Genomic DNA, 22,235 nt, shown 5'->3' on the forward strand with positions numbered 1-22,235 from the left:
TTGGGTTGTGTCCATCTTTTTTTTTTTAATTGTAAATGATTCTGTGTTGAAGATTCTTGTGACTGTCTCTTGGAGCATGGTAACAAGGAGTTGGCGAATACACCAAGGCATGGATTTACTGACCTATGGGTATCTCATCTTCAATTTTTGCTGATAATGCCAGTTGTTTTCCAAACCAGTTTATACTCACAGCAGCAATGGATAATGATTAACAGTTTCTATTGCTTCATAAACTTGTTTTCTCCCATGTTTTAATATTTTCCAATATAATGTGTATAAAATAGTGTGTTGCTGTTTTATTTTGCGTTTTTCTGCACAACTGGTAACTTTGGACGTCTATTTATATTTTTGGCTAGGTGTATTTCTTTTTTTGAGAAATGTGTATGTTGTCTTTTCCAGTTTTTTTTGTCAGGTTGTTAGTCTTTACCTCATTGAAAATTCCTTAAGATCAGGGCTTAAAGAATTTCTTCCAGAAAGCATTTTTGTTTGCTGTTACCAGGTGCCTGGGGACTGCCACCTGAGAACATTTTAAATAAAACTTTGGGTTATGTGTTTTCCATTAAATGAGTAGTGTGAATTTTTGCTCCAAATGCATAAGAGTTGGCTTGCAGTTATGAATTCTCAGGGGAGATGTCTTTCGCTTTCTACCTTGAGCCAAGGAAGGCACTTTTCAAAAATCTTTCTACACACCGAAGGAGATGTAAAGATGTTTATCAGGTTAGTTGTCATAATTTGTTTTGTTATCTGTTTTATTTTAGAGAAGCTTTATTTTTTTCCTTAAAGTAACAGTTTTCTCAAAATTTTTTTTTTTAATCCATAAAAAAAAAAAAAAAAAACAGTACCGGATAGTAACCCCCATATTGTAATCATTTAAAGGATTGTTTTTGAGAGCAATCACCTAGATTATTCCATTTGGTTTTTTGTTATGTCACCATCGACCAGGCAAATCTGGGAATTGTTAACTCTTAGGACCAAAGGTTATTGGTGGCAGCCAAGGGTGGGAAGGAGGAGGAAAGGAGGAGTCATTGTTGAGGGGCCACTGAATTTCTTTTATGGTGGTAGAATAATTGGAAAAGGATCGTGGTGATGGTTGTACAACGTGATGAATGTAATCAGTGTCACTGAATTGTGCGTGTAAAAATGGTTTAATTGGCAAATATTTTTCCCACAATAAAAATTTAATATGTAAATAGTTTTTTGTTGTGAGAAATTCAGCAATATAAGTAAAGACGATGTCTCCTTTGACTTTTCTACCAGCATTCCCCTTTCTCAACCCATCTCAGATGCCTCGAACCTACCTTTATTAGAAGGGTACATATAGGTAGACCTTGAATTATGACAGGTTTCCTTTCTGATGACTACTCTCTCATAAGTCAGTTTTGTCTTCTTTTTTTATTATTGCATTTTATTATCAGTATCTTTATAAATCTGATCTTTATTTGTCTTTGGGGGTGGAAACATTACATGTGAGAATGATAGCATCAGCAAATTATACTCTGCAACATTGTATATAGCACATATTACTAACGATAACATGTACAAAAACAAACAAACAAAAAAACAGGCGTTATAAGTGTGGTTCATTGTAATACAAATACATAGTAAGTCAAGGACTACCTGTATTTTGAACTTTGGATATCTTACATTTCTTTTGGTATATCTGTCCAAAATAAGAAAAAAAGAATCATCAATGAGACATATGGAAAAGTAGTTTAGGAATAGTCAGGAAAAATAGAAATATTCAGTTATAAATAAGTAAAAGGAATAATCTGGTTTTAGACATTTCTCTTTTATATTATTTCTGGCTATCCAGAGATTTGACTTTGTAACATTTTCTTATATTGGCTCTGCAAATGCCCCATATTGCAATATTTCAATGACTGAATCACAGTTATTTGCTCTTTTATTACTGGGTACAGATAGAACTAAGTCTAAAGAAGAGAAAGAACTGAGAAGTGTATTTTTAATTTAACTTTTACCTGTTATATGCTGTGCTTTGTATTAATTCATCATCATAAATACCATATGAAATAGTTATTAGTATCATTGCCATTTTACAGATGAGAAACTGAGATAAAGAGTTCAAGTAACATGCCCAAGGACATACAGCTTATAAGTGGTAGAGCCAAGATTCAAACTTAGATTGCCTCAGAGCCCATACTTTCAGCTAGTTCATAGTGCAGCTGTCTAGACAAGATTACTGTTTTTCCAGGAACTTCTCCATGGACCAGAATTACAGACTTTGTATAATTGCAGCAGCTTAGTGACTATATCACTAAGAGTTTAGTTAGGAAAATAGAAACCACTTTTTGGGAATTAGTGATTTATACCACCGTTGGCATAACTGGGGCATGGATGTCAAGAAAGCTGTCATCATAGGTCTGAGAAACTCCAGGAGACATTAGAGAAATTGATAGTGAATATCTTAGTCTGAAAAAGTTGGCCAGTGAAAACCTGATGAATAGCAGCAGAACATTGTCTGGCATAGTGCTAGAAGATGAGTCCCGCAAGTTGGAAGGCACTCAGATTGCAACTGGGAAAGAGCTGCTTCTTGGTTATGTGTTGCTGCTAACAGAAATAACACAAGTGGATGGCTTTAACAAAAAGAAGCTTATTCACTCACAGTCCCATAGGCTAGAAGTCTGAATTTGGGGCGCCGGCTCCACGGGAAGGCTTTCTTTCTCTGTTGGCTCTGGAGGAAGGTCCTTGTCATCAGTCTTCCCTTGGTCTGGGAACACCTCAGCATAGGAACCTCAGGTCCAGAGGAAGCGCTCAGCTCTCAGTACTGCTTTCTTGGCGGTATGAGGTTTTCATGTCTCTCTGCTTGCTTTTCATTTTTATATCTCAAAAGAGATTGGCTTAAGACACTATCTAATCTTGTCGATCTCACCAGTATAACTGCCACCAATCCATCTCATTACGTTATAGTGATAGGATTTACAACACATAGGGAAATCACATCAGATGACAAAATGGTAGACAATCATACAATACTGGGAATCATGACCTAACCAAGTTGACAGACATTTTGGGGGGACACAATTCAATCCATAACAAGCTGCCTCTTCAAAGTAGAGTTGACCTTAATGATGTGGATGGCGTAAAGCTTTCAGGACCTTCTTTTGCTGAGGTGGCATGACTCAAAATGAGAGGAAACAGCTGCAAACATCCATTAATAATCAGAACATGGAGTGTATGAAGTATGAGTCTAGGAAAATTAGAGGTCATCAAAAATGAAATGGACTGCATAAAGGTTGACATCCTAGGCATTAGCTGACATGGACTGTATTAGCCATTTTGAATCAGACAGTCATATGGCCCACTGTGCTGAGAATGACAAACTGAAGAGAAATGACATCACATTCATTGTCAAAAAGAACATTTCACGATCCATCCTGAAGTACAATGCTGTCAGTGATAGAATGATATCCATAAGACTATGAGGAAGACCAGTTAATATGAGTGTTATTCAAATTCACGCATCAACCACTAATGCTAAAGGTGAGGAAATTGAAGATTTTTACCAACTTCTGCAGCCTGAAATTGATCAAAGATGCAGTCAAGATGCATTGATAATTGTTGGTGATTGGGATGCAAAAGTCGGAAACAAAAAGGGTTTGAGAGTTGGAAAATATGACGTTGGTGATAGAAATGATGCCGGAGGTCGCATGATACAATTTTGCAAGACCAATGACTTTTTCATTGCAAATATCTTTTTCAGCAGCATAAAAAGCAACTATACACATGGATCTCATTGGGTGGAAAACATAGGAATCAAATCAACTGCATCTGTGGAAAGAGACGATGGAGAAGCTCAACATCACCAGTTAGGACAAGGCCAGCAACTGACTGCTGAACAGACCATCAATTGCTCATATGCAAATTCAGGTTGAAGCTGAAGAAAATGAAAAGAAGTCCACAAAAGCTAAAATACAACCTTGAATATATCTCACTTGAATTTAGAACCATCTCAAGAATAGATTTGATGCATTGAACTCAAAAATAGATTTGACATAAAGACCAGAGGTGTAGTGGGATGACATCAAGGGCGTCATACATGAAGAAAGCAAAAGGTCATTAAAAAGACGAGAGAAAGAAAAGACCAAAATGGATGTCAGAAGAGACTCTGAAACCTGCTTTTGAACACAGAGTAGCTAAATGGAAAGGAAGAAATAATGAAGTGAAAGAACTGAAGATTTAAAAGGGTCATTTGAGAAGACAAAGTAAAATATTATAATGAGATGTGCAAAGACCTGGAGTTAGAAAACCAAAAGGGAAGAAAACACTTGGCATGCATTTCTCAAACTGAAAGAATTGAAGAAAAAAATTGAATATTGAAGAATTCTATAGGGAAAGTATTGAACGATGAAAAAAAAAAAAACCCAAACCCATTGCTGCCGAGTCAATTCTGACTCATAGTAACTCTATAGGACAGAGTAGAACTGCCCCCATAGAGTTTCCAAGGAGGGCCTGGTGGATTCGAACTGACGTCTTTTTTGGTTAGCACCGTAGCTCTTAACCCCTACGCCACCAGGAAGCATCACAAGAAAATGGAAGAAATACACAGAGTCGCTGTACCAAAAAGAATTGGTTGACATTGAACTATTTCAGGAGGTAGCACATGATCAAGAACGGATGATAGTGAAGGAAGACATCCAAGGTACAGTGAAGAAAATGGTGAAAAACAAGGCTCCAGGAATTGACAGAGTACCAATTGAGATGTTTCAACAAAGAGAAGCAGTGCTGAAGGTGCTTACTTTTCTGTATCAAGAAATTTGAAAGACAGCTTCCTGACCAACCGGCTGGAAGAGATCCATATTTGTACACATTCCAAAGAAAGGTGATCCAACAGAATGTGTAAATTATTGAACAATATCATTTTAATATCACACACAAGTTAAATTTTGCGAAAGATCATTCACAAGTGATTTGCAGCAGTACCTTGATAGGGAACTGCCAGAAGTTTAATAAAGTAGGGGGGTCAACAAAAAAGAGGAAGACCCTCAAGGAGATGGATTGATACAGTGGCTGTAACAATGGGCTGAAAAATAGCAATGATTGTGAGGATGGCGCAGGACTGGTCAGTGTTTCATTCTGTTGTACATTGGGTCGCTATGAGTGGGAACCGACTTGACGGCACCTTTCAAATAGAAGTTTACTGATACGGAACTATACAGAGATGTGCTGTGGGAGATGTTTTCAGCCTGAAGATAACGAGAAGTGGAGGGAAGAGTGCCAAGTTCATCACCAACAATCTAGCATAGTAACCAACTCTACTTCTAAATGTCCGTAATATAGTGTTTACTTGGTACATGATTAAAAATAACCCAAAAAAACCAAACCCATTGCCATCGAGTCAATTCTGACTCCTAGCGACCTTACAGGACAGAGTACAACTGCCCCACAGTGTTTCCAAGGAACGCCTGGTGGACTTGAACTGCTGACCTTTTGGTTAGCAGCCATAGCATTTAACCACTATGCCACTATGGTTTCCATGGTACATGATAGGTGCCCTATAAAGTAATATTTTCTTACCCCTCCTCCCCTTTCTTTTCTCTTTGAGCACAGGTATGTTTTCTTTTTATCCTTAATCTCACACTCTCAGCTTTGTGCAAGGCACACAATAGGTTCTTGACTGGTTAAATGATTCGCTGGAAGCATAAATACAGAGACAGTGACTTGAAAAAAAGTGTAAAATACCACAGTCAGTGTAGGCCAAAGAAAGTGAGCCTGGGCTTTTTATGGGCTCAGCAGTACTGTATTTTTATACAAATAACGGTCTACATTTTTTTGCCAATGACTACAACATCACCCTGCAAGGTATTTTTATAAGTGCGCTATGCTAATTTTTTAACAGCAACATGTTATTAGTATTTAAAATAGAGAGTTAACACCTGCTGTTGGATATCTGGCTAGCGCTTGCAATGTTTGCCATGTAATTATGAGTAACAGGTTTTTTTTCCTCTTTATTCTTTTTCTTTTTTAGTTCTTTAAAAGAGAGTAACATAAGGGAAGTAGAGAATCAACTTTTGACTTCTTTTTTAGTTGTTGAGCCCGTGACTGGATTTTTATATTCAGTTTATATGGTAATATCACATTATAGGCAGCCCCTGACTGCTTTGTATTCGATGTCGACAAAGTGCACTTACGACCATGTTTTTTTGTACATCTTACTGTTAGTAATATGTACTACATACAACATACAACGTAGCAGCACGTAATTTGCTGATGTTATCATTCTCATACCAATCCCCGAAGACAAAGATCAGATTTATAAAGATACTGATAATAAAAGGCAATAATAATGAAAACTAAAAAAAAAAAAAAGAAAAACGAGATATGTGACTTACATCGGAACCAATTTACAGCAGAGTCATTGGAATGGAACCCTGCTGTAAGTCAGGGACTACCTGTATAATTTTATGTTCTGGTAAGGACTTCCTAATAGTTTTAATTTCTTTATTGATAGTAATGATCGTTGGGCATAGTTTTTTTCATGCATTTTTTAATTGATTATAGGGATGAAAATGTTTAGTCTTTGGGATTGAAATCTCATTTATTGTAACATAATAAAGCTTTTTTTTTTTGTCCTGGGAGAATTGCTTTTATTTTCCTGCACAAAATCTGCACATAGGACAGTCAATTAATTTGTATAACTTGCCCACTTTTGGAAATCCTTGTGGCTTAGTGGTTAGAAGCTACAGTTGCTAACCAGAAGGTGAGCAGTTCAAATCTACCAGGTGTTCCTTGGAAACTCTATGGGGCAGTTCTACTCTGTCCTATAGGATTGCTATGAGTCAGAATCGACATGACAGCAACGAGTTTTTTTGCCCGCTTTTGAACGACCATAGTGCATATACAGTGTTTCCCTCTGATTTCGCATTAACATAGGTTAAAAAAAAATCTTTTCTTGAAATTCTAAAAATGTTACATGGTTGTAATCTTTCAACCATGAATTTTTATTCTTTTTTTACATTTCTGAGGTTATTTCTTTGCAATTGAGCCAGAGTAACTATAATACTATTGACCTTGTAGATTGCTGTTTTACTGCTCATTTTACATTTTATAATGTCTTAGTTTTAAGATTTAATTGTTTTGTTTTTCACATCTTTAGAGATGCCAATTAATTCTGTAGTTATCCCATCTGCTTTGATTTTGCTAATCTTGAGCTTTATCCCTCAGTTCTTAAAGGTAAGATCGTGAGATTGTGACTTCTGATGCATGCCACTAAATTCTGAACCTCAGTGATTTGATCTTTAACTTCTTCTGTCCTTTGGGTCAACATTCAGAGTGTGGTAAAGAGAAAATAGTACTGAAAGACAAGCTTTTATTTATAATGTTTAAACCCTGGTGGGTTTAAACATTCATTAGTGGTTAAGTACTATGGCTGCTAACCAAAGGGCCAGCAGTTCGAATCCGCCAGGCACTCCTTGGAAACTCTATGGGGCAGTTCTACTCTGTCCTATAGGGTCGCTATTAGTTGAAATTGACTCAACTGCACTGGGTTTGGTATGGAAACACAAACCTGTTATATATTATTTGTACTTTTTTAAGTTGTAGGGTAAATATCTATAACATGAGTGTTATTGGACACATTTATTGCTGAACTAAATGGTTCTGTCTGTTAAAAGTAAAAACTGGTTGTGTGGAAATTCAGATCTTTAAATATACTTTAGTCTTTGCTTATGACTCCCTGCCCTGCACTTGAACCATCATCAGGTTTATTTTTTGAATATGTGTCTATTGAGCAACCAATAATGTGGGCACTGGGCTAGATGCTGAATGGAATACCAAAATGAAGACATGACTGCCAACAAGGAAATAGTGAGTGCTAGAAAGTTTATCCTAAAAAAGGTGTAGTATAAAATTGAAAGTGTGCATCCCTTTGAGAGGTAGGATTACTATGTGGGGCAGGTAACATGATGGTTGTGAAGTAGAATACAAAAGTTTGAGGTGAGCAACTATGACTACAGCTTAACTGTTCCTAGTAGGCAAGTATTGTACTAGCCGAGAAAGTCTTCATTATCCATTTCCCAAAACTTTAGTATCGATCAGTTGAAATAATAATAATAAAAAAAAAAGAATAGCAAGCTGGCCACTTGTGATAGCATTTAGCATATACGGTTTTATCCTTTAGTGTAAAATTTAGTGCAAAAAATTTGAACTACATTTAGGTGTCATAATACTTATAGCTGTCTTACCTAGAACATCCTTTTATGATAGACATCTTGATGACAACAAATCACCTCTGGCATTACTAACAACAAAATTTTTAAATAAGTTAATTGGGTCAAATCTTAATTACCTAGCCTTAATATAGATTCATTTAGTAACTAAAGTATTTGAGTTTTAGCATGCTTTCAACAACAAAAAAATTACTTTGTATTTCAACCACTTCATTTTTACAGATAAATAGGTATGAATATTTTTTAGAGCAACTCATTTCTCTTTAAATTTTTTCTGTGCTAAGGAAATTCTGATCATTTCTGTATTGGCTTTTGCATACAGACTGATTTAAGGGATCTCACAGTTTAGAAAGCAGAATTGCATTTTAGCTCTCCAGCTGTAGTTGTCACTTTATTGCTACTTTCTCTATGCCTGGTTATTTTCCTCCAGAGAATATGCCTATTGTGTCCTATAAGAGAGGGATATTCCACTGACAGCAAATGGAAGGAGTGAAATCCCTTATACTGTTACGTTACTGAATTTTAGCCTAAGATCATGTTAATTGTAATAGCTGTAGAAGTTTTTAGCTACATTATTTTGCGTGATTGTTTTATACTTAACAATTTTATTTTTCAAATGTTACTTATTTAATTTCAAGTAATTAAAGTTAAATGCCCCATCCATCTATCGGATGATATCTTTACTAAATTCATTTATACATTTGATGTCTACAGTGTGGTAGGTATAATAATGGCCCCTCAAAGATGTCCATGTCCTAATCCCTGAAACCTGTGAATATGTTACCTAGCATGGCAGAAACGGTTTTGCAAACATCATTAAGGTTATGGACTTGAGATAAAGAGATTATTCTGGATTATCTATGTGAACGCAATCTAGTCATGAGTCCCTAAAAACAAGAGGACCTACTGGCTTTAGTCAGAGACAAAAGAGAGAAATATGACTACACACAGTGGATCTGAGAGAGAAAATGTTCCTGGCTTTGAAGATGGAGGAAAGGGGCCATGAGCCAAGAAAAGGCAAGGAAACTGATTGTCCCCTTAGAGCCTCCAGAAAGGAATGCAGCCTGCCAACACCTTAATTTTAGCCCAGTGTCTTGGTTATCTAGTGCTGCTATAACAGAAATACCACAAGTGAATGGGTTTAACAAAGAGAAAATTATTTTCTCACTGTCTAGTAGGCTACAAGTCCAAATTTAGGCATTAGCTCTAGGGGAAGGCCTCTCTGTCGGGTCTGGAGGAAGGTCCCTGTCATCGGTCTTCCCTTGGTCTGGGAGCTTCTCTGCACAGGAACCTTGGGTCCAAAGAATGGGCTCTGCTCCCTGCACTGCTTTCTTGGTGGTATGAGGTCCCCACTCTCTGCTCACTTCTCTTTCCTTTTATGTCTTGTAAGATAATAGGTGGTGCAGGCCACACCCCACATTAGATCAGGGATGTGACCTGAGCAAGGGTGTTACATCCCACCCTAATCCTCTTCAGCATAATCTAATCTTCGCCTCATTAACTATAGGTAGAGTTTAGGATTTACAACATATGGGAAAATTATACTAATCACAAAATGGAGATAACCACACAATACTGGAAATCATGGCCTAACCAAGTTGACACATATTTTGGGGGAACACAGTTCAATCCATGACACCCAGTGTGAACTGTGTAAAACTTCTGACCCATGGAACCATGAGATAATAAATTTGGCTTAAGATAGCAAATTTGTCATAATTTGTTATGGCAGTGATGGAAACTAATACATAGAATGACTTCTGCATTTCTTTTAACATTTAAAGCTGAAATGGGAAAATGATTTATAACATTATGTAATTATTTTAGGAGCTCTGGTGGCACTTGGCTGCTAACTGAAAGGTCAGCAGTGGTTCAAACCCACCAGTTGCTCCGTGGGAGCATGATGTGATAGTCTGCGCCCTTAAAGATGATAGCTTTGGAAACCCTACGGGGAAGTTCTACTCTGTCCTGTAGGTTGCCATGCATTGGAATTGATTTGACAGTAATAGGTGTGGGTATAATTATTTTTACTGGAAGCCAGAGATACTAGAAATGCATGACATTCATACTTCCGGAAAGTTCCAGTAGTGCAGTAGTTTTTTCATTCTCATTTAAATCCTTTGTATCATTAAAAGATGTGGGGTCAATAGGTGGATTTTATAATGTTTAATTAGTTTATCTCATTGTTGATGGAACTTTAATTTTGTAAGGGGACTTTAGTTTTACTATATTTAGTTAAATATAGTTAAGTATAAAATTTAACCACTTAATAATGAAAGATTGGTTCATTAACTTTTAGAGTTTGCTGCAATTAATATTACTGCTGTAGATCCTTTAATGATGCTTTTTTATATTAGGTATATTGAAATATAATTCACATACCAGACAATTCACCCAATTGAAGTGTACAATTCTATGTTTTTAGCTTATTTGCAGAGTTGCGCAGTCATCATTACGACCAATTTTAGAACATTTCTGTCACCCCCAAAAGAAACTCCATACCCATTACCAGTGATTCATCATCCTCTTCCACAAACTCTCTAGCTCTGTTGTAGTTGTTAGGTGCCGTCAAGTTGATTCCAACTCATAGTGACCCCATGCACCAAAGAATGAAACACTGCCCGATCCTGTACCATTCTCACAGTTGCTGCTATGTTTGAACCCATTGTGGCAGCCACTGCATCAGTCTATCTCATTGAGAGTCTTCGTCTTTTTTGCTGACTCTTTACTTTACCAAGCTTGATGATGTTCTTCAAGGCCTGGTCCCTCCTGGTAACATGTCCAAATTATGTGAGACGAAGTCTCACCATCCTCGCTTCAAAGGAGCATCCTGACTGTACTTCTTCCAAGACAGATTCTGAACATTTCTTAGAAATGGAGTCATACTTTATGTGGTTTTTTTGTGACTGGCTTCATTCACTTAGCATAATATTCTCAAGGTTCATCCATCAGTACTTCATGCCATTTTTAATAATCCATTTTGTGGATATGCCACATTTTATTTATCCATTTGTCAAATTTTTTCCCACTTTTTTATGATTACAAATCATGCTGTCGTGAACAAGTTTTTGTGTGAACGTATGTTTTCAGTTCTCTTGCGTATATACCTAGGGATGGATTTGTTGGGTCATATATTTAACGTTTTGTGAAATTGATAGACTTTTTTCTAAAGTAGTTGTACCATTTTCTGTTTCCACGAGCAGCGTATGAGAATGCCAACACTTATGTATTCTTTTTATTATAGCCATCCTAGTGGATGTAATGTAGTATCTCATTGTGGTTTTGATTTGGGCTTCTGTGATGGTTAATTACACTGATGATATTATTTAAAAAAAAAAAACAAAACTGTAGCTCATTTTCCCTCTTTGTTCTTTGTGCTGAAGTATTTTAATTACACTCTTCAACAAATGAAAAGTGACTATGAGATTCTATATCTGTTGTAAAGCGTTAATAATCCTCTATTAGTGCCCTCATTCCTGTTTTTGTTTCATAAGAGCTATGAGAACAAAACCTAATATGATTATTACATGGAAGAAAAAGTGGCCTGAGTGGTGAAATTCTAAAAGGATACTTGAGTAATAATTGAAAGCTTATTCCCATAGCACTGTTTTCCTTTGCTGCCCTTAATCACCTTTGTAATCAAGTTGATTGTCTGTTCATTAGTTTAATAAATGAATGAACAGATTCTTTACACAATAAAGATTTCGTCATTTATTGTTAAATATTCGAAGTTCCGTCATGTGAAAGCTAGACCTAATTTAGTCTTTGTGTGTTCAGTCAGTAAAACTGAGACCATCAATTATAACTCTTTTGTAATGGAACATGCTGGCTTATTCTCTGGAACTGTAATAGCTGAGGTTATGTGGCTGTCAGAGATATTTTTAGAAGGGTTTTCTGCATTGAGTAGAGAGAGAGGATTATATGAAATAACTTTAAGGCTATGAAATCTGGCTTTATTTTTAAGATGTCTGTGAAATAACTGAATAAATCCAAATTCCTTTGACCTCAGTATGTTGTGAGCCCTTCTTTACACTTCCAATAGCCATTTTTATTCTCACAGTTTCCCAGCCTAGTTACCCAGATACCTCCTGCCTTCAATGCAGGGTCTAGTACCTTGTTTGGATCCTATGTTTAGCCATTGTACCAAAACCAAAAAACCAAACCTGCTGCCATCAAGTCGATTCTGACTCATAACGACCCTATAGGACAGAGTAGAACTGCCCCATAGAGTTTCCAAGGAGCGCCTGGTAGATTTAAACTGCTGACCTTTTGGTTAGCAGCCGTAGCTATTAACTACTACGCTGCCAGAGTTTCCTTATCCTCTTGTCCTACCTTACCAATCTTGGATTCTTTTTTATCCTCATTCCTATTTGAGGTTTGCCAGTGTCACACTTAAATCTGTTTGAGAGTTTATTTTTTTAATTTGTTATTTTCCCTAAACCCATCTTTAAGGTAAATTTAGAGTTTTAAATTTAGGTATTAAAAAAATATGACCCACTGTTCACTGATACATTTAAGCACAATTTTGATAAATGTATTGTTGAGATTTTTAAAGATCTGAGCAGCATATGACTTTACCATAAACCAAAAAAAAAAAAAAAAAAAAACCCAAACCTATGGCCATTGAGTTGATTCCAGCTCATTGTACAAAGTAGAACTGCCCCATAGTTTCCAAGGCTGTAATCCTTACAGAAGCAGACTGCCACATCTTTCTTCTGTGGAGCAGCTGGTGGGTTCAAACCGCCAACCTTTGGGTTAGCAGCCAAGTGCTTAACCACTAAGCCAGCAGGGCTCCTATGATGTTTATGGTTAATTATTTATGTAATTATTTGTCTGGTATCTGTAGACTAATGTCCCAAGCTCCAAGTGAATCAGAACTGTCCTATTCACCATTTTTTGCTCACTATCTACTACAGGATTTGATTCACAATGGGTGCTCAGTGAGGGTTTATCAATAAGTTCTCTTTCATTTTCCGCCATGTGTCTGAAATCAGTGTGCTTTGGAAGAGTCTTTCTACCCCTTCTTTGTTAGTGAGGGAATTGTCTCATTCTGCTAGTGTATTTATCATTTCATCAGCGAAGCTATAGAATTACTATAAAAGCAGCCTGGGCTACTTTTATTTAAGTAGCTTGTTACTTAGACATTTTTCTATTTTTTTCTTTTTTAAAAGTGGAAAATTTTCACTTACTTTTAAGCAAGGAAATTACTTTTGAAGAAAATGTAAATTAGCTTACCCATGTCCCTTTTGAAGTTACTTTAAAATTGATGTTTGTGCTTTCTGCAATATTTTCTAATAACTTTAATGTAACTTGAAAGCTTTCAAATTTTCTTTTCATTTTCTATGTATTCTATGTTATCTAGTGACTTTTCATCTTTTAAACAAGTGCCAAAAGGACTTGCTGGGACCTATCTTTCCATAGTTTTTACACACATGCATCATCTACTCTTTGAAGTTCTCAGATTTTTCTTCCTGACTCGTAAGTTTTTGTTGTGTTTTATATATCTCCTTTTTTAGAAACTAAAAGCAGTAAAAAGTCAAAGTGCTTTTTAACAACTTTGACTGAAAACTGTATTGTTTTCCTGGATGCACTATTTCTTATAGATCATTAGTTGTAGAAAGGGACTTAAACACTTAATCTACTGTCTCATTTTCAAACTGTGAGCCACTAGTCGATTACAAATGGCAGTCTTTATATGTGAGATAATCAGATATTGTAGTATTTACTTTTATTACATTTATATTTTAACTAGTTTTACGTATATGCCAAGTAGTGTCCTATTTAACAGAGTTAGGACTTAAGCCATGGAGAGTCTGAAAATCTGAAATATAATTTTTTTGTTTTCTTTTTTTATTGATTCTAGTTTATGAAAAATGTTAAAACATTTGCATCCAGTTCTATGCATGTGTCTATGTCTTAATTTGCTCTTTGGCTTTATAATACTATTTGAATTAAGTTACCATAGTTCTACTGTGGTTCTGGGAAAGACTGTTCTGGGGGCTTTAAATACCTCTGAGGTACTAAACAGATTATAAAACCCGTGTCTGTCGTAGGCCTTTAGAAAACCCCCTGGCATAAAATGTCTGTGGTGAATTGGACCATACTTAACTCATTTTGGCTGCTTGGAGAGATTCATGGTTAGGTCCTTAGTGCAAGTAATCTCATGTAGAACCTAAAGGTTCCTCTTGTGCATTTTGCCTCTTGGAAATCCATCGTTTTTGTTTATTTCCAGGAGTATGAAATCAAGAGAATGAGGGACAACTAGAGCTTCTGCATTTTACTTATTTGGTAAATAAGAAAGGTTTTATAGGAGAACTTATTATATAAAATGTATATTTTATATCTTTAGACCTGTGGATATTTTAATTTATTAAGGCAAATTGATTATTTTTTTCCTGTTCAGACATTTTTCTTAATTCTGTTAATATAAATTAAATTAGATAAAAATAAACTTTACAGCCAATTGACGAGAAGGGAAAATACTTTTGGCAATCACCATTCCATCTGTTGTATGCTGATAGCCAGTAGAAACAGATGGTACTTTGTTCACACCTTTTTTACATATATATGTGTATATTTATGTATGTATATATATGATTTTTCTTTTGAATATTTTATGAGCTTTAGTCTGTGATTTGTTTTTAATATATTGTTTCATATTCGAAAAACAGTTTTTTTTAGGAATTATGTATATATTGGAGTAAACTTTATTTGGAAGCATTTTGAACAGCTGCCAGAGAGCTACTGGCATTTATTTGCCAGCATAAATATAAAGCTATTTAGCTTGACAGAGGTTTTCAAGGTTTGACTTAATTGTCCTAATTAACATCAAATTTGAAATTGTGCTCATAAAATAAGCATTTTCTCTTTTTATATATAAATCACACAGGGAGGCAGTCTTTGTGTTTTATCTAACTATATATAGCTTATTTATCAAATGTCATTCGTATAAATGCTGATTTATCACAAAAAAGATAACTTAAATTTAGAAAAAAACAGTACGCAAATGAATATGTGAATTCCAGTTTAGTGATATCAAAGATGCTGAGGCACATTCAGTTTTAAATTTAGTTCATTTGCCAAATGAGTCATCTAATCTTTGGAAGATCATCATGCACTTGACTTCATTGTAAATTAAAATAACCCCAGCTCTAAAAAATAAAAATTTATTACATGTCTAGTCCAAATGTGAGAGAAGTTTTTAAAACATTTAATTATTTTTCAGATGGATATACTGTTGGGTTGATGCTTTGTAGCTCAAATAATTTTATTCTTTTCATCTTAGATACATTTTCTGTAATATGTGCTACTCTCTTCTGTGGATATTTTTGCATCTCCTCTCTTCAAGTAAATGTACCATAGACATAAAGAGCTGGATGGTCTAAACACCCAGATTATCATTATTCCCTAGGCAAATATAGTTCTTAAAAACTAACAAGAGAAAACAGAAAAAATAGGAATGTGTTAACATTTGGAGTTCCAAACCTTCATTTACTTTCAATAGCTTAATAATTATTTTCAAAATGAAGCACAGTTTGGAACTGAACCCTCAAGTGGTCAATTATTAATCATTTAGGACTTTAGATATGCACCCGTATTCAGTTCTAAAACATATACTTGTTAAATAAAATTCTTCCTTCTTCCCTGTGTTAGTTTCACCCTTTTGTTTTATTTATTTTGTTTCTAAAATAATTTGTGTCAGCATCTGCCTATATCATAAAATGACCACCCAGCTCTGAATACTTCTATGCGTCTGAAATGGGGTGAATTGGGTGAGTCAAACATGGTTTTGCGTTTCTTTTTTTTTTTTTTGGTGGTGGTTTTCCCCTCTTTTACATTCTCCTTACTTTTTCTGATTCATTCAGGAACATCCATGTTTAAGTATCTTTCTGTCATGATCTTAGTTATGAATTGTTTTTACCAGTTGCTGCCACTTCACTAGAACTCGAAACAAAGCCACAACTTCAAACATTTTCTTGGTTGGAGGTCTTGGAATTGTGAATAGTTGTGCTTGGACTGAATCTTGTATTTTTTTTTATTTCTGGAAGTATTAGTAATGTAATAAGTGTTAAACAAGCTCGCTATAAAGTACTTTGGTAATAGCTCATATTAGTCAATATACTATACAGGACAGCCAGACAGGTAGGATATAGTGGCAATTTGAATCTCTTCTCTGTAGGGTATAATTCTCTAATTTATTTGTTTTGAAATGTAAGAAACCTTTTGGACATCGAGATGTTCCAGTTTAAGTATTCAAATGAAAATAAGAGATTTGTTTTCTCTTGATAATTTTTGTTCATCACTATTTAGGATTAAATTGTTAAACTTGGACTTGGCTTGCAAGTAAAATCACTGAATTGAAAGTTGAGGTACCTTTTCTTGGGGGGGCATATGATTATACTAGTTGCAGCATGGAGGTAAAAATTATTCCAATTAATGAACTCATAGCAGATATTTTAGGGCTTTGAGGCATTATGAAAAATATAAAATTATTGCATATCTTCAAAAGAATGGAATACCTGAACTTGGAGCATTAATATACACTTGAAAAATTAATTCAAGGCTAGATGATACATTTGCTACTCCATAAACTAAGAGATGAGTTGAGTGAAGAGAATTATCTTTCCAGTTGCTGTTTGTCAACTTGATTCCATAAACAGAGTTCTTGAAAGAGTGTATTATTCAAGGCAGATATTTTTCACTAGTTAAGCTAAACTATTGCTTGGTTTTAAGAAGCTCTTAGGGAATGTTGTTGGTACAGTATTTAAAGATTATCTTAGGGTAATATTTTCAGGGGTTTATCCACCCTCCATAATTCCAGAAAGCCTGGAGTTTTTGAGAATTTGAGGTTTTAGTCTACATTTTCCCTCTTTTGATCAGGATTCTTCTATAGAATCCTTGATCAAAACGTTCAGTAATGGTAGCTGGGTACCATCCAGTTCTTCTGGTTTCATGGCAGAGTTGGCATTTGTTCATGGAAACAATTATCCACACATTCCATATCCTTCCTTCTCTTATTCCTGTCTTCTTCATCTTGTTCCTGTTGAATAGAGACCAATTGTTGTGCCTTGGATGGCTGCTTGCAAGCTTTTAAGACCCCAGGCACTACGCAGTGAATTAGGAGGTAGAACAGAAGCATTAAACACATTATTAGGCCAAGTAACTGGGATGTCCATGAAACCATGACCCTAAACCTCCAAACCAAGGAACCAAATCCCATGCGGGTTTTGGTTGTACATAAGCAGCCCCAGCAGCTACTCTTCTTTTTTTGTCATTGTTGTAAATACACCTGTCACACAACTTCCGCCAATACTTATTCTTTATTTTATTAAATGAATGTTGAGCCTTTATGTAATAAGCATCGTGTTAAGTTTAATTGGGGCTAGAAAGATGACTTTGGTGTCCTTATCAATTTGGGGAGGAATTGTCAGGGGGCTGAAATTAAAGTGGGAAAGGGCAAGAGTGTTACAAAAGGGAAAGAAATGAATAAAAAAAGCTAGATAGAAGACTTCAGTTAGAACTTTGAAAAGTGTTGTCGATATTAAGAACTCTTCTGTACTAGTTTTCTCAAACTTTAATGTGTGTCTGACTTACTTGGGGATCTTTTAAAAGGTAGATTCTAATTCAGTATGTCAGAGTTGGCCTGATATTTTAGTTTTCTAACAATCTCCCAGAAGATGCCACTGCTTCTGGTCCATGATCTCTATTTTGAAGAATGAAGCTAAATACTGTCTTTTTGGAAGCAGGAATAGTAGATACAGGGACTCAATTTAAAGCTTTTCCTGAATAGCCTTACTTTTCCTTCCTAATTCCTCCATAATATAAATAAAACATATTGATTGATGATAAAAATATAAACAGCTACATAATCTTTAAATTTGCTTTTGTGAATTTCTAATTTAGTCAATTCTTGATTATCTAGGGCGTATAAACAGTATATAATTAACCATGGTATTAAATAACAATGGATTCCAATATTGTGAAGAATTGAAATTATAGTAACTTAGTTTAGGATAATACTATCTATATCAGAAAGTAATTCTATTTGGAATTAATTTGGTGCCTACTCTAAGTTGAGAATGCTTCTTGGTCTCAACAAAGTCATCTGTGGGAATGATGCCTTCTTTTCCAGCAGTCTCTCTAAAAAGCAGTGTTCTGCACATGGGGATTATAATTGTATAGAGGCTGGGCTATGAGGGTGGGAATTTTTTAACATATTAACTTCAAATACTATTATACTTATGTTATTTTGAAACCTTTGGATGTGTTCTGTCAAGAGGTAAATGTGTTCTCAGATACAGGATGTTAATTTGAACTAAATAAGTTTAAACTAAGCCATTTTGTACCATGCTACAATTGGTTTTCTTTAAGCTAGGATTTGGTGACATCTGAGACTTTTTCCTCCCACTTTGTTATGGTTGTTAATCAACTGACTGTTTCTTTACCTTAAATGGAAACCCTGGTGGAATAGTGGTTAAGTGCTATGGCTGCTAACCAAAAGGTTGGCAGCTTGAGTCCACCAGGTGCTCCTTGGGTACTCTGTGGGGCAGTTCTTCTCTGTCCTATAGGGTCGCTATGAGTTGGAATCGACTTGATGACAATGGGTTTGGTGTTTTTTTTTTTTGTTGTTGTTACCTTAGACATACATGTATGCACACATACTCACATGAGCACACAATAGACAGTAGACATGGTATGACTCCAGGTTTAATGTTTTAGGCATATAAATCAAGTGTGATAAATTAAGAAAATTTAAATGCTCTGAGTAAATTACAACATATGAAGAGTTAAAAAAGCATAACATATGAAGTGTTAAAAAAAAATCCTTCATATAATTTTGGGAGAATTTACTTCTCTTATCAGATACTTGTTTATTTCAAAAGTAAAGCCCTGTAAAAATATATTTTATTTGTCATGTTCTTATTTCTTGTGGCATAAATTGTAACAAAATGAAATAGAGCAATACAGCATTAATTGGAAATACTGATTTCCCAAGCATGTTAACTTAAGCAGTAATATTTAACATAGGAAATTTATTTTTCCTCTGAGGTAAACATTAGATATTTTTATGTGTGTGTGTTTCTTTTTTTTTTTTCAGAGAACCAGAGGACGAAAACGAAGCTTCGTTCCTGAGGAAGAAAAACATGAGGTTGGAATAAGTTAAGCATTTTTTACACAGTCTAAACTTTGGCTGAGAAACTTTCTTTCTTAAGATTATTTATATTTTCCTTATATCTTGATTTTGTTTCTGTTTTGTTTTATTTTGTTCTCCTTTGTATGACAGGAAAGAGTTCCTAGAGAAAGAAGACAAAGGCAGTCTGTATTACAAAAGAAGCCCAAGGCTGAGGATTTAAGAACTGAATGTGCAACTTGCAAGGGAACTGGAGACAATGAAAATCTTGTCAGGTAAATTGGATGCTGAGACCTTGAATTTAGGGATTAAAGTTCCATTTGCATCATTTTCTCATCGCAGATATGTAATGGAAAAAAAATCACAGTATAGGACCTTTCTTAAAATCTTATTTAGAGAAAACTGTACTTCAGAAACAGATTTTGTTCACTTATTAGCCTGCCACACATGGCTATACTGTGGATTCAGATGTAATTAAGAGCAATAATCTGGATTTTGAACAGAAGAGAAGTAATTTTCTCTTGACTAGAGAAGCTGATAATGCTCTGTATTTAGAGAAGCTGATAATGCTCTGTATCTAGAGGCCACAAAAATAATTTGCTTCAAATACCTTGTGCTGCTAAGATTATTATATTTTATCTCATAAAACAATGAAATTGTTAAACTCTTGTTATAAAAGTTGAAGTGTATTGGCAATGGTGATAAAAGATACTTTTTAATGACACGAGCTTCATTAATACTTCTTTATTGCTTATCAAAATGAATGTGTTAAATGCTTCTTTCTTATGAAATAAAGAAAGGTGAAAAGATGGCCTAGATAGATTCTGTTTTGTTTTGTTTTATTCTGTTTTTTTTTTGTTGTTGTTGTTTTGGTACTTTTTTTCTTAATCAGATGTAATGCTAATCAGGAATCTCAGCTGAAGCTTCGCAGTGGCTCTTCTGAGGGTCATAAGATTGCCAATTTTGCCCACTTGCCTCTTTTGCTTAAATAAAGAAATGGCTCAAAAGCCTTGGGTGAGATGGGGAAGTAGGTTGGAAAGCAGTCAAAGAGAGCTCATTTAAAAGAGATATTACTCTTTCAAAGGACAGTGACACATGTTAAGGGAAATATTTTTATTTCTTTCAAAAATTATCTTTTGGTAAAACCCTGTTAAGTTAGCTGAGGGCACATAAACATTTCAAAAAGAACAAATTTATGCTGATGAAAGCAATGTATTAGTTCTGGGATTGTAAATATTTGCTTCCAAAATGTTGTCATTTAAATCATTAAAAATATAATTTTTATTTTTCCTAAATCCTCAAAAATGCAGTTTTGGATTTTATGAGTTTCTTATACTATCATTGAAGAAGATGAGGAAAAAATAAAATCCCAGTGAAGAAATACATCTTATTTCAACAATGATAAGAAGGTCTATAGTATTTGAGCAGTGTTTTTTTTAAATAGTTTATGTAGAATGACCTGTTAATTCTTATGGAGGTTAAGCTCATTTAAATTTAGAGTAAAGTAGTTATAAGATTTATACACACATAAATAATACTGACTGCCATATAATTTGTTTGAGTAAAGTTAAAGAATTCGTAGCATAAGCGTAACATGAGTGCAAAATAACAAAAACAATACAAACAAAAGAAACAAAAATTTTATGTAATGAACAAACAAAAATTCAGTCCAGGGGAAATTCAGTTGATGTTATGGAGGTTGATTAATTTGAAATAAGAGTTTAAGAGTTAAATTATAATGTTTTTAATTATTTGATTTATTTAATTACTTGAACCTATATGCATATCTACCCTCTTACTTATTTTTTCAATGTACTAGATTGTTTCAGGCCTTTTGTAGTTGAACCCACACGTTTTTACCAATTTTTGAGGTCATGTATTTGAAAGAAAGAACCTAGGAAATGAATAAATTTGCATTTCAGAAATCACATTATATTATAAACAGGGTATTTTAAACCCATCATATTTTAGTTGTTTTAAAAAATAGCAAACATAGGTACCATCTTTCTTCTAATCTTGATAAGATTTTTGAGTAATATTAGCTTTTGTTATCATTAGTTTCCTTTACAAAATTTATATTCCTAATTGCATAATTACAACTTGTCAGTGTCTGGAATTTTGTGAAGGTCTTCTGGATGGTAAAAATATTTGTGTTACTTTAGCAATGATGGCTATACAAGATCCCCTTCTTTGATTTTCCCTTGTTAAGAAGATAACATCATAAATTTTCTGCAAAGGTTTTAAAGAGGTAATGAAGAGGGAATTAAATGTTTTATAAATATTGTAATATTTTCAAGTACAAGATAAACTGGGTATAAAATAATGCCGTAAAAATATTTTATAGTTATAATGTGATCTTTTGTAAAATATATATGTATACACACACACTCATTCAGTTTAAGCACTTAGTGCCCTTCAGTAGAAGAATTTTATGTAGAATTTAATGTGTTTGATAAAAGTAATCTTATAAGCTAATATCTACCATTTTCCCTAGCATCTCTTTTATGTTGAAATTGACATCACTACTTTTTGCAAATTCGCCTAAAAAGTCCACACTTTTTATGATTTCATTACATCTTAAATATTATATATACATGCTATTTTTTAACTTTAATTTTAAGACTTTTTAAATAAAGCTTTACTTTTACTTAGGATATATTTCAGTGCTTGACCAGAGATACATTATGTTGATTGTACTTGTATATTATATTCTCTTATAAAATTAAACTTAATGAGTAATAACTAATAATTTTTCTTACATATGCTGAATTTATTTTCTCAAGTTGCTTTGAACTAATATACGTAACTCACTAGAACCTGCTGTTTAGCAGCTTTGATTTTGAAACCACACTTCTCTATGTAATTCAGGCTGCGTAGAAAATTCCTTCTCAATTTTCTTTGCTTTTTCAATTATTTGT

The 22,235-nt window shown here is 34.4% G+C and overlaps 1 protein-coding gene across 3 annotated transcripts in view; it reads left to right on the forward strand.

The window, feature by feature from the left end:
* PHF14 (PHD finger protein 14) overlaps positions 1-22,235 on the forward strand; it is a 198,991-nt gene that overhangs the window by 76,465 nt on the left and 100,291 nt on the right. For all 3 annotated transcript variants that reach the window (XM_049894771.1, XM_049894772.1, XM_049894773.1), the window contains exons 15-16: positions 19,285-19,335; positions 19,471-19,592. In XM_049894771.1, coding sequence (XP_049750728.1) covers positions 19,285-19,335; positions 19,471-19,592 — 173 coding nt within the window. The remainder of the gene's footprint in view (positions 1-19,284; positions 19,336-19,470; positions 19,593-22,235) is intronic.

Source organism: Elephas maximus, chromosome 8, assembly GCF_024166365.1.
Source record: "Elephas maximus indicus isolate mEleMax1 chromosome 8, mEleMax1 primary haplotype, whole genome shotgun sequence".
Lineage (NCBI taxonomy): Eukaryota > Metazoa > Chordata > Mammalia > Proboscidea > Elephantidae > Elephas > Elephas maximus.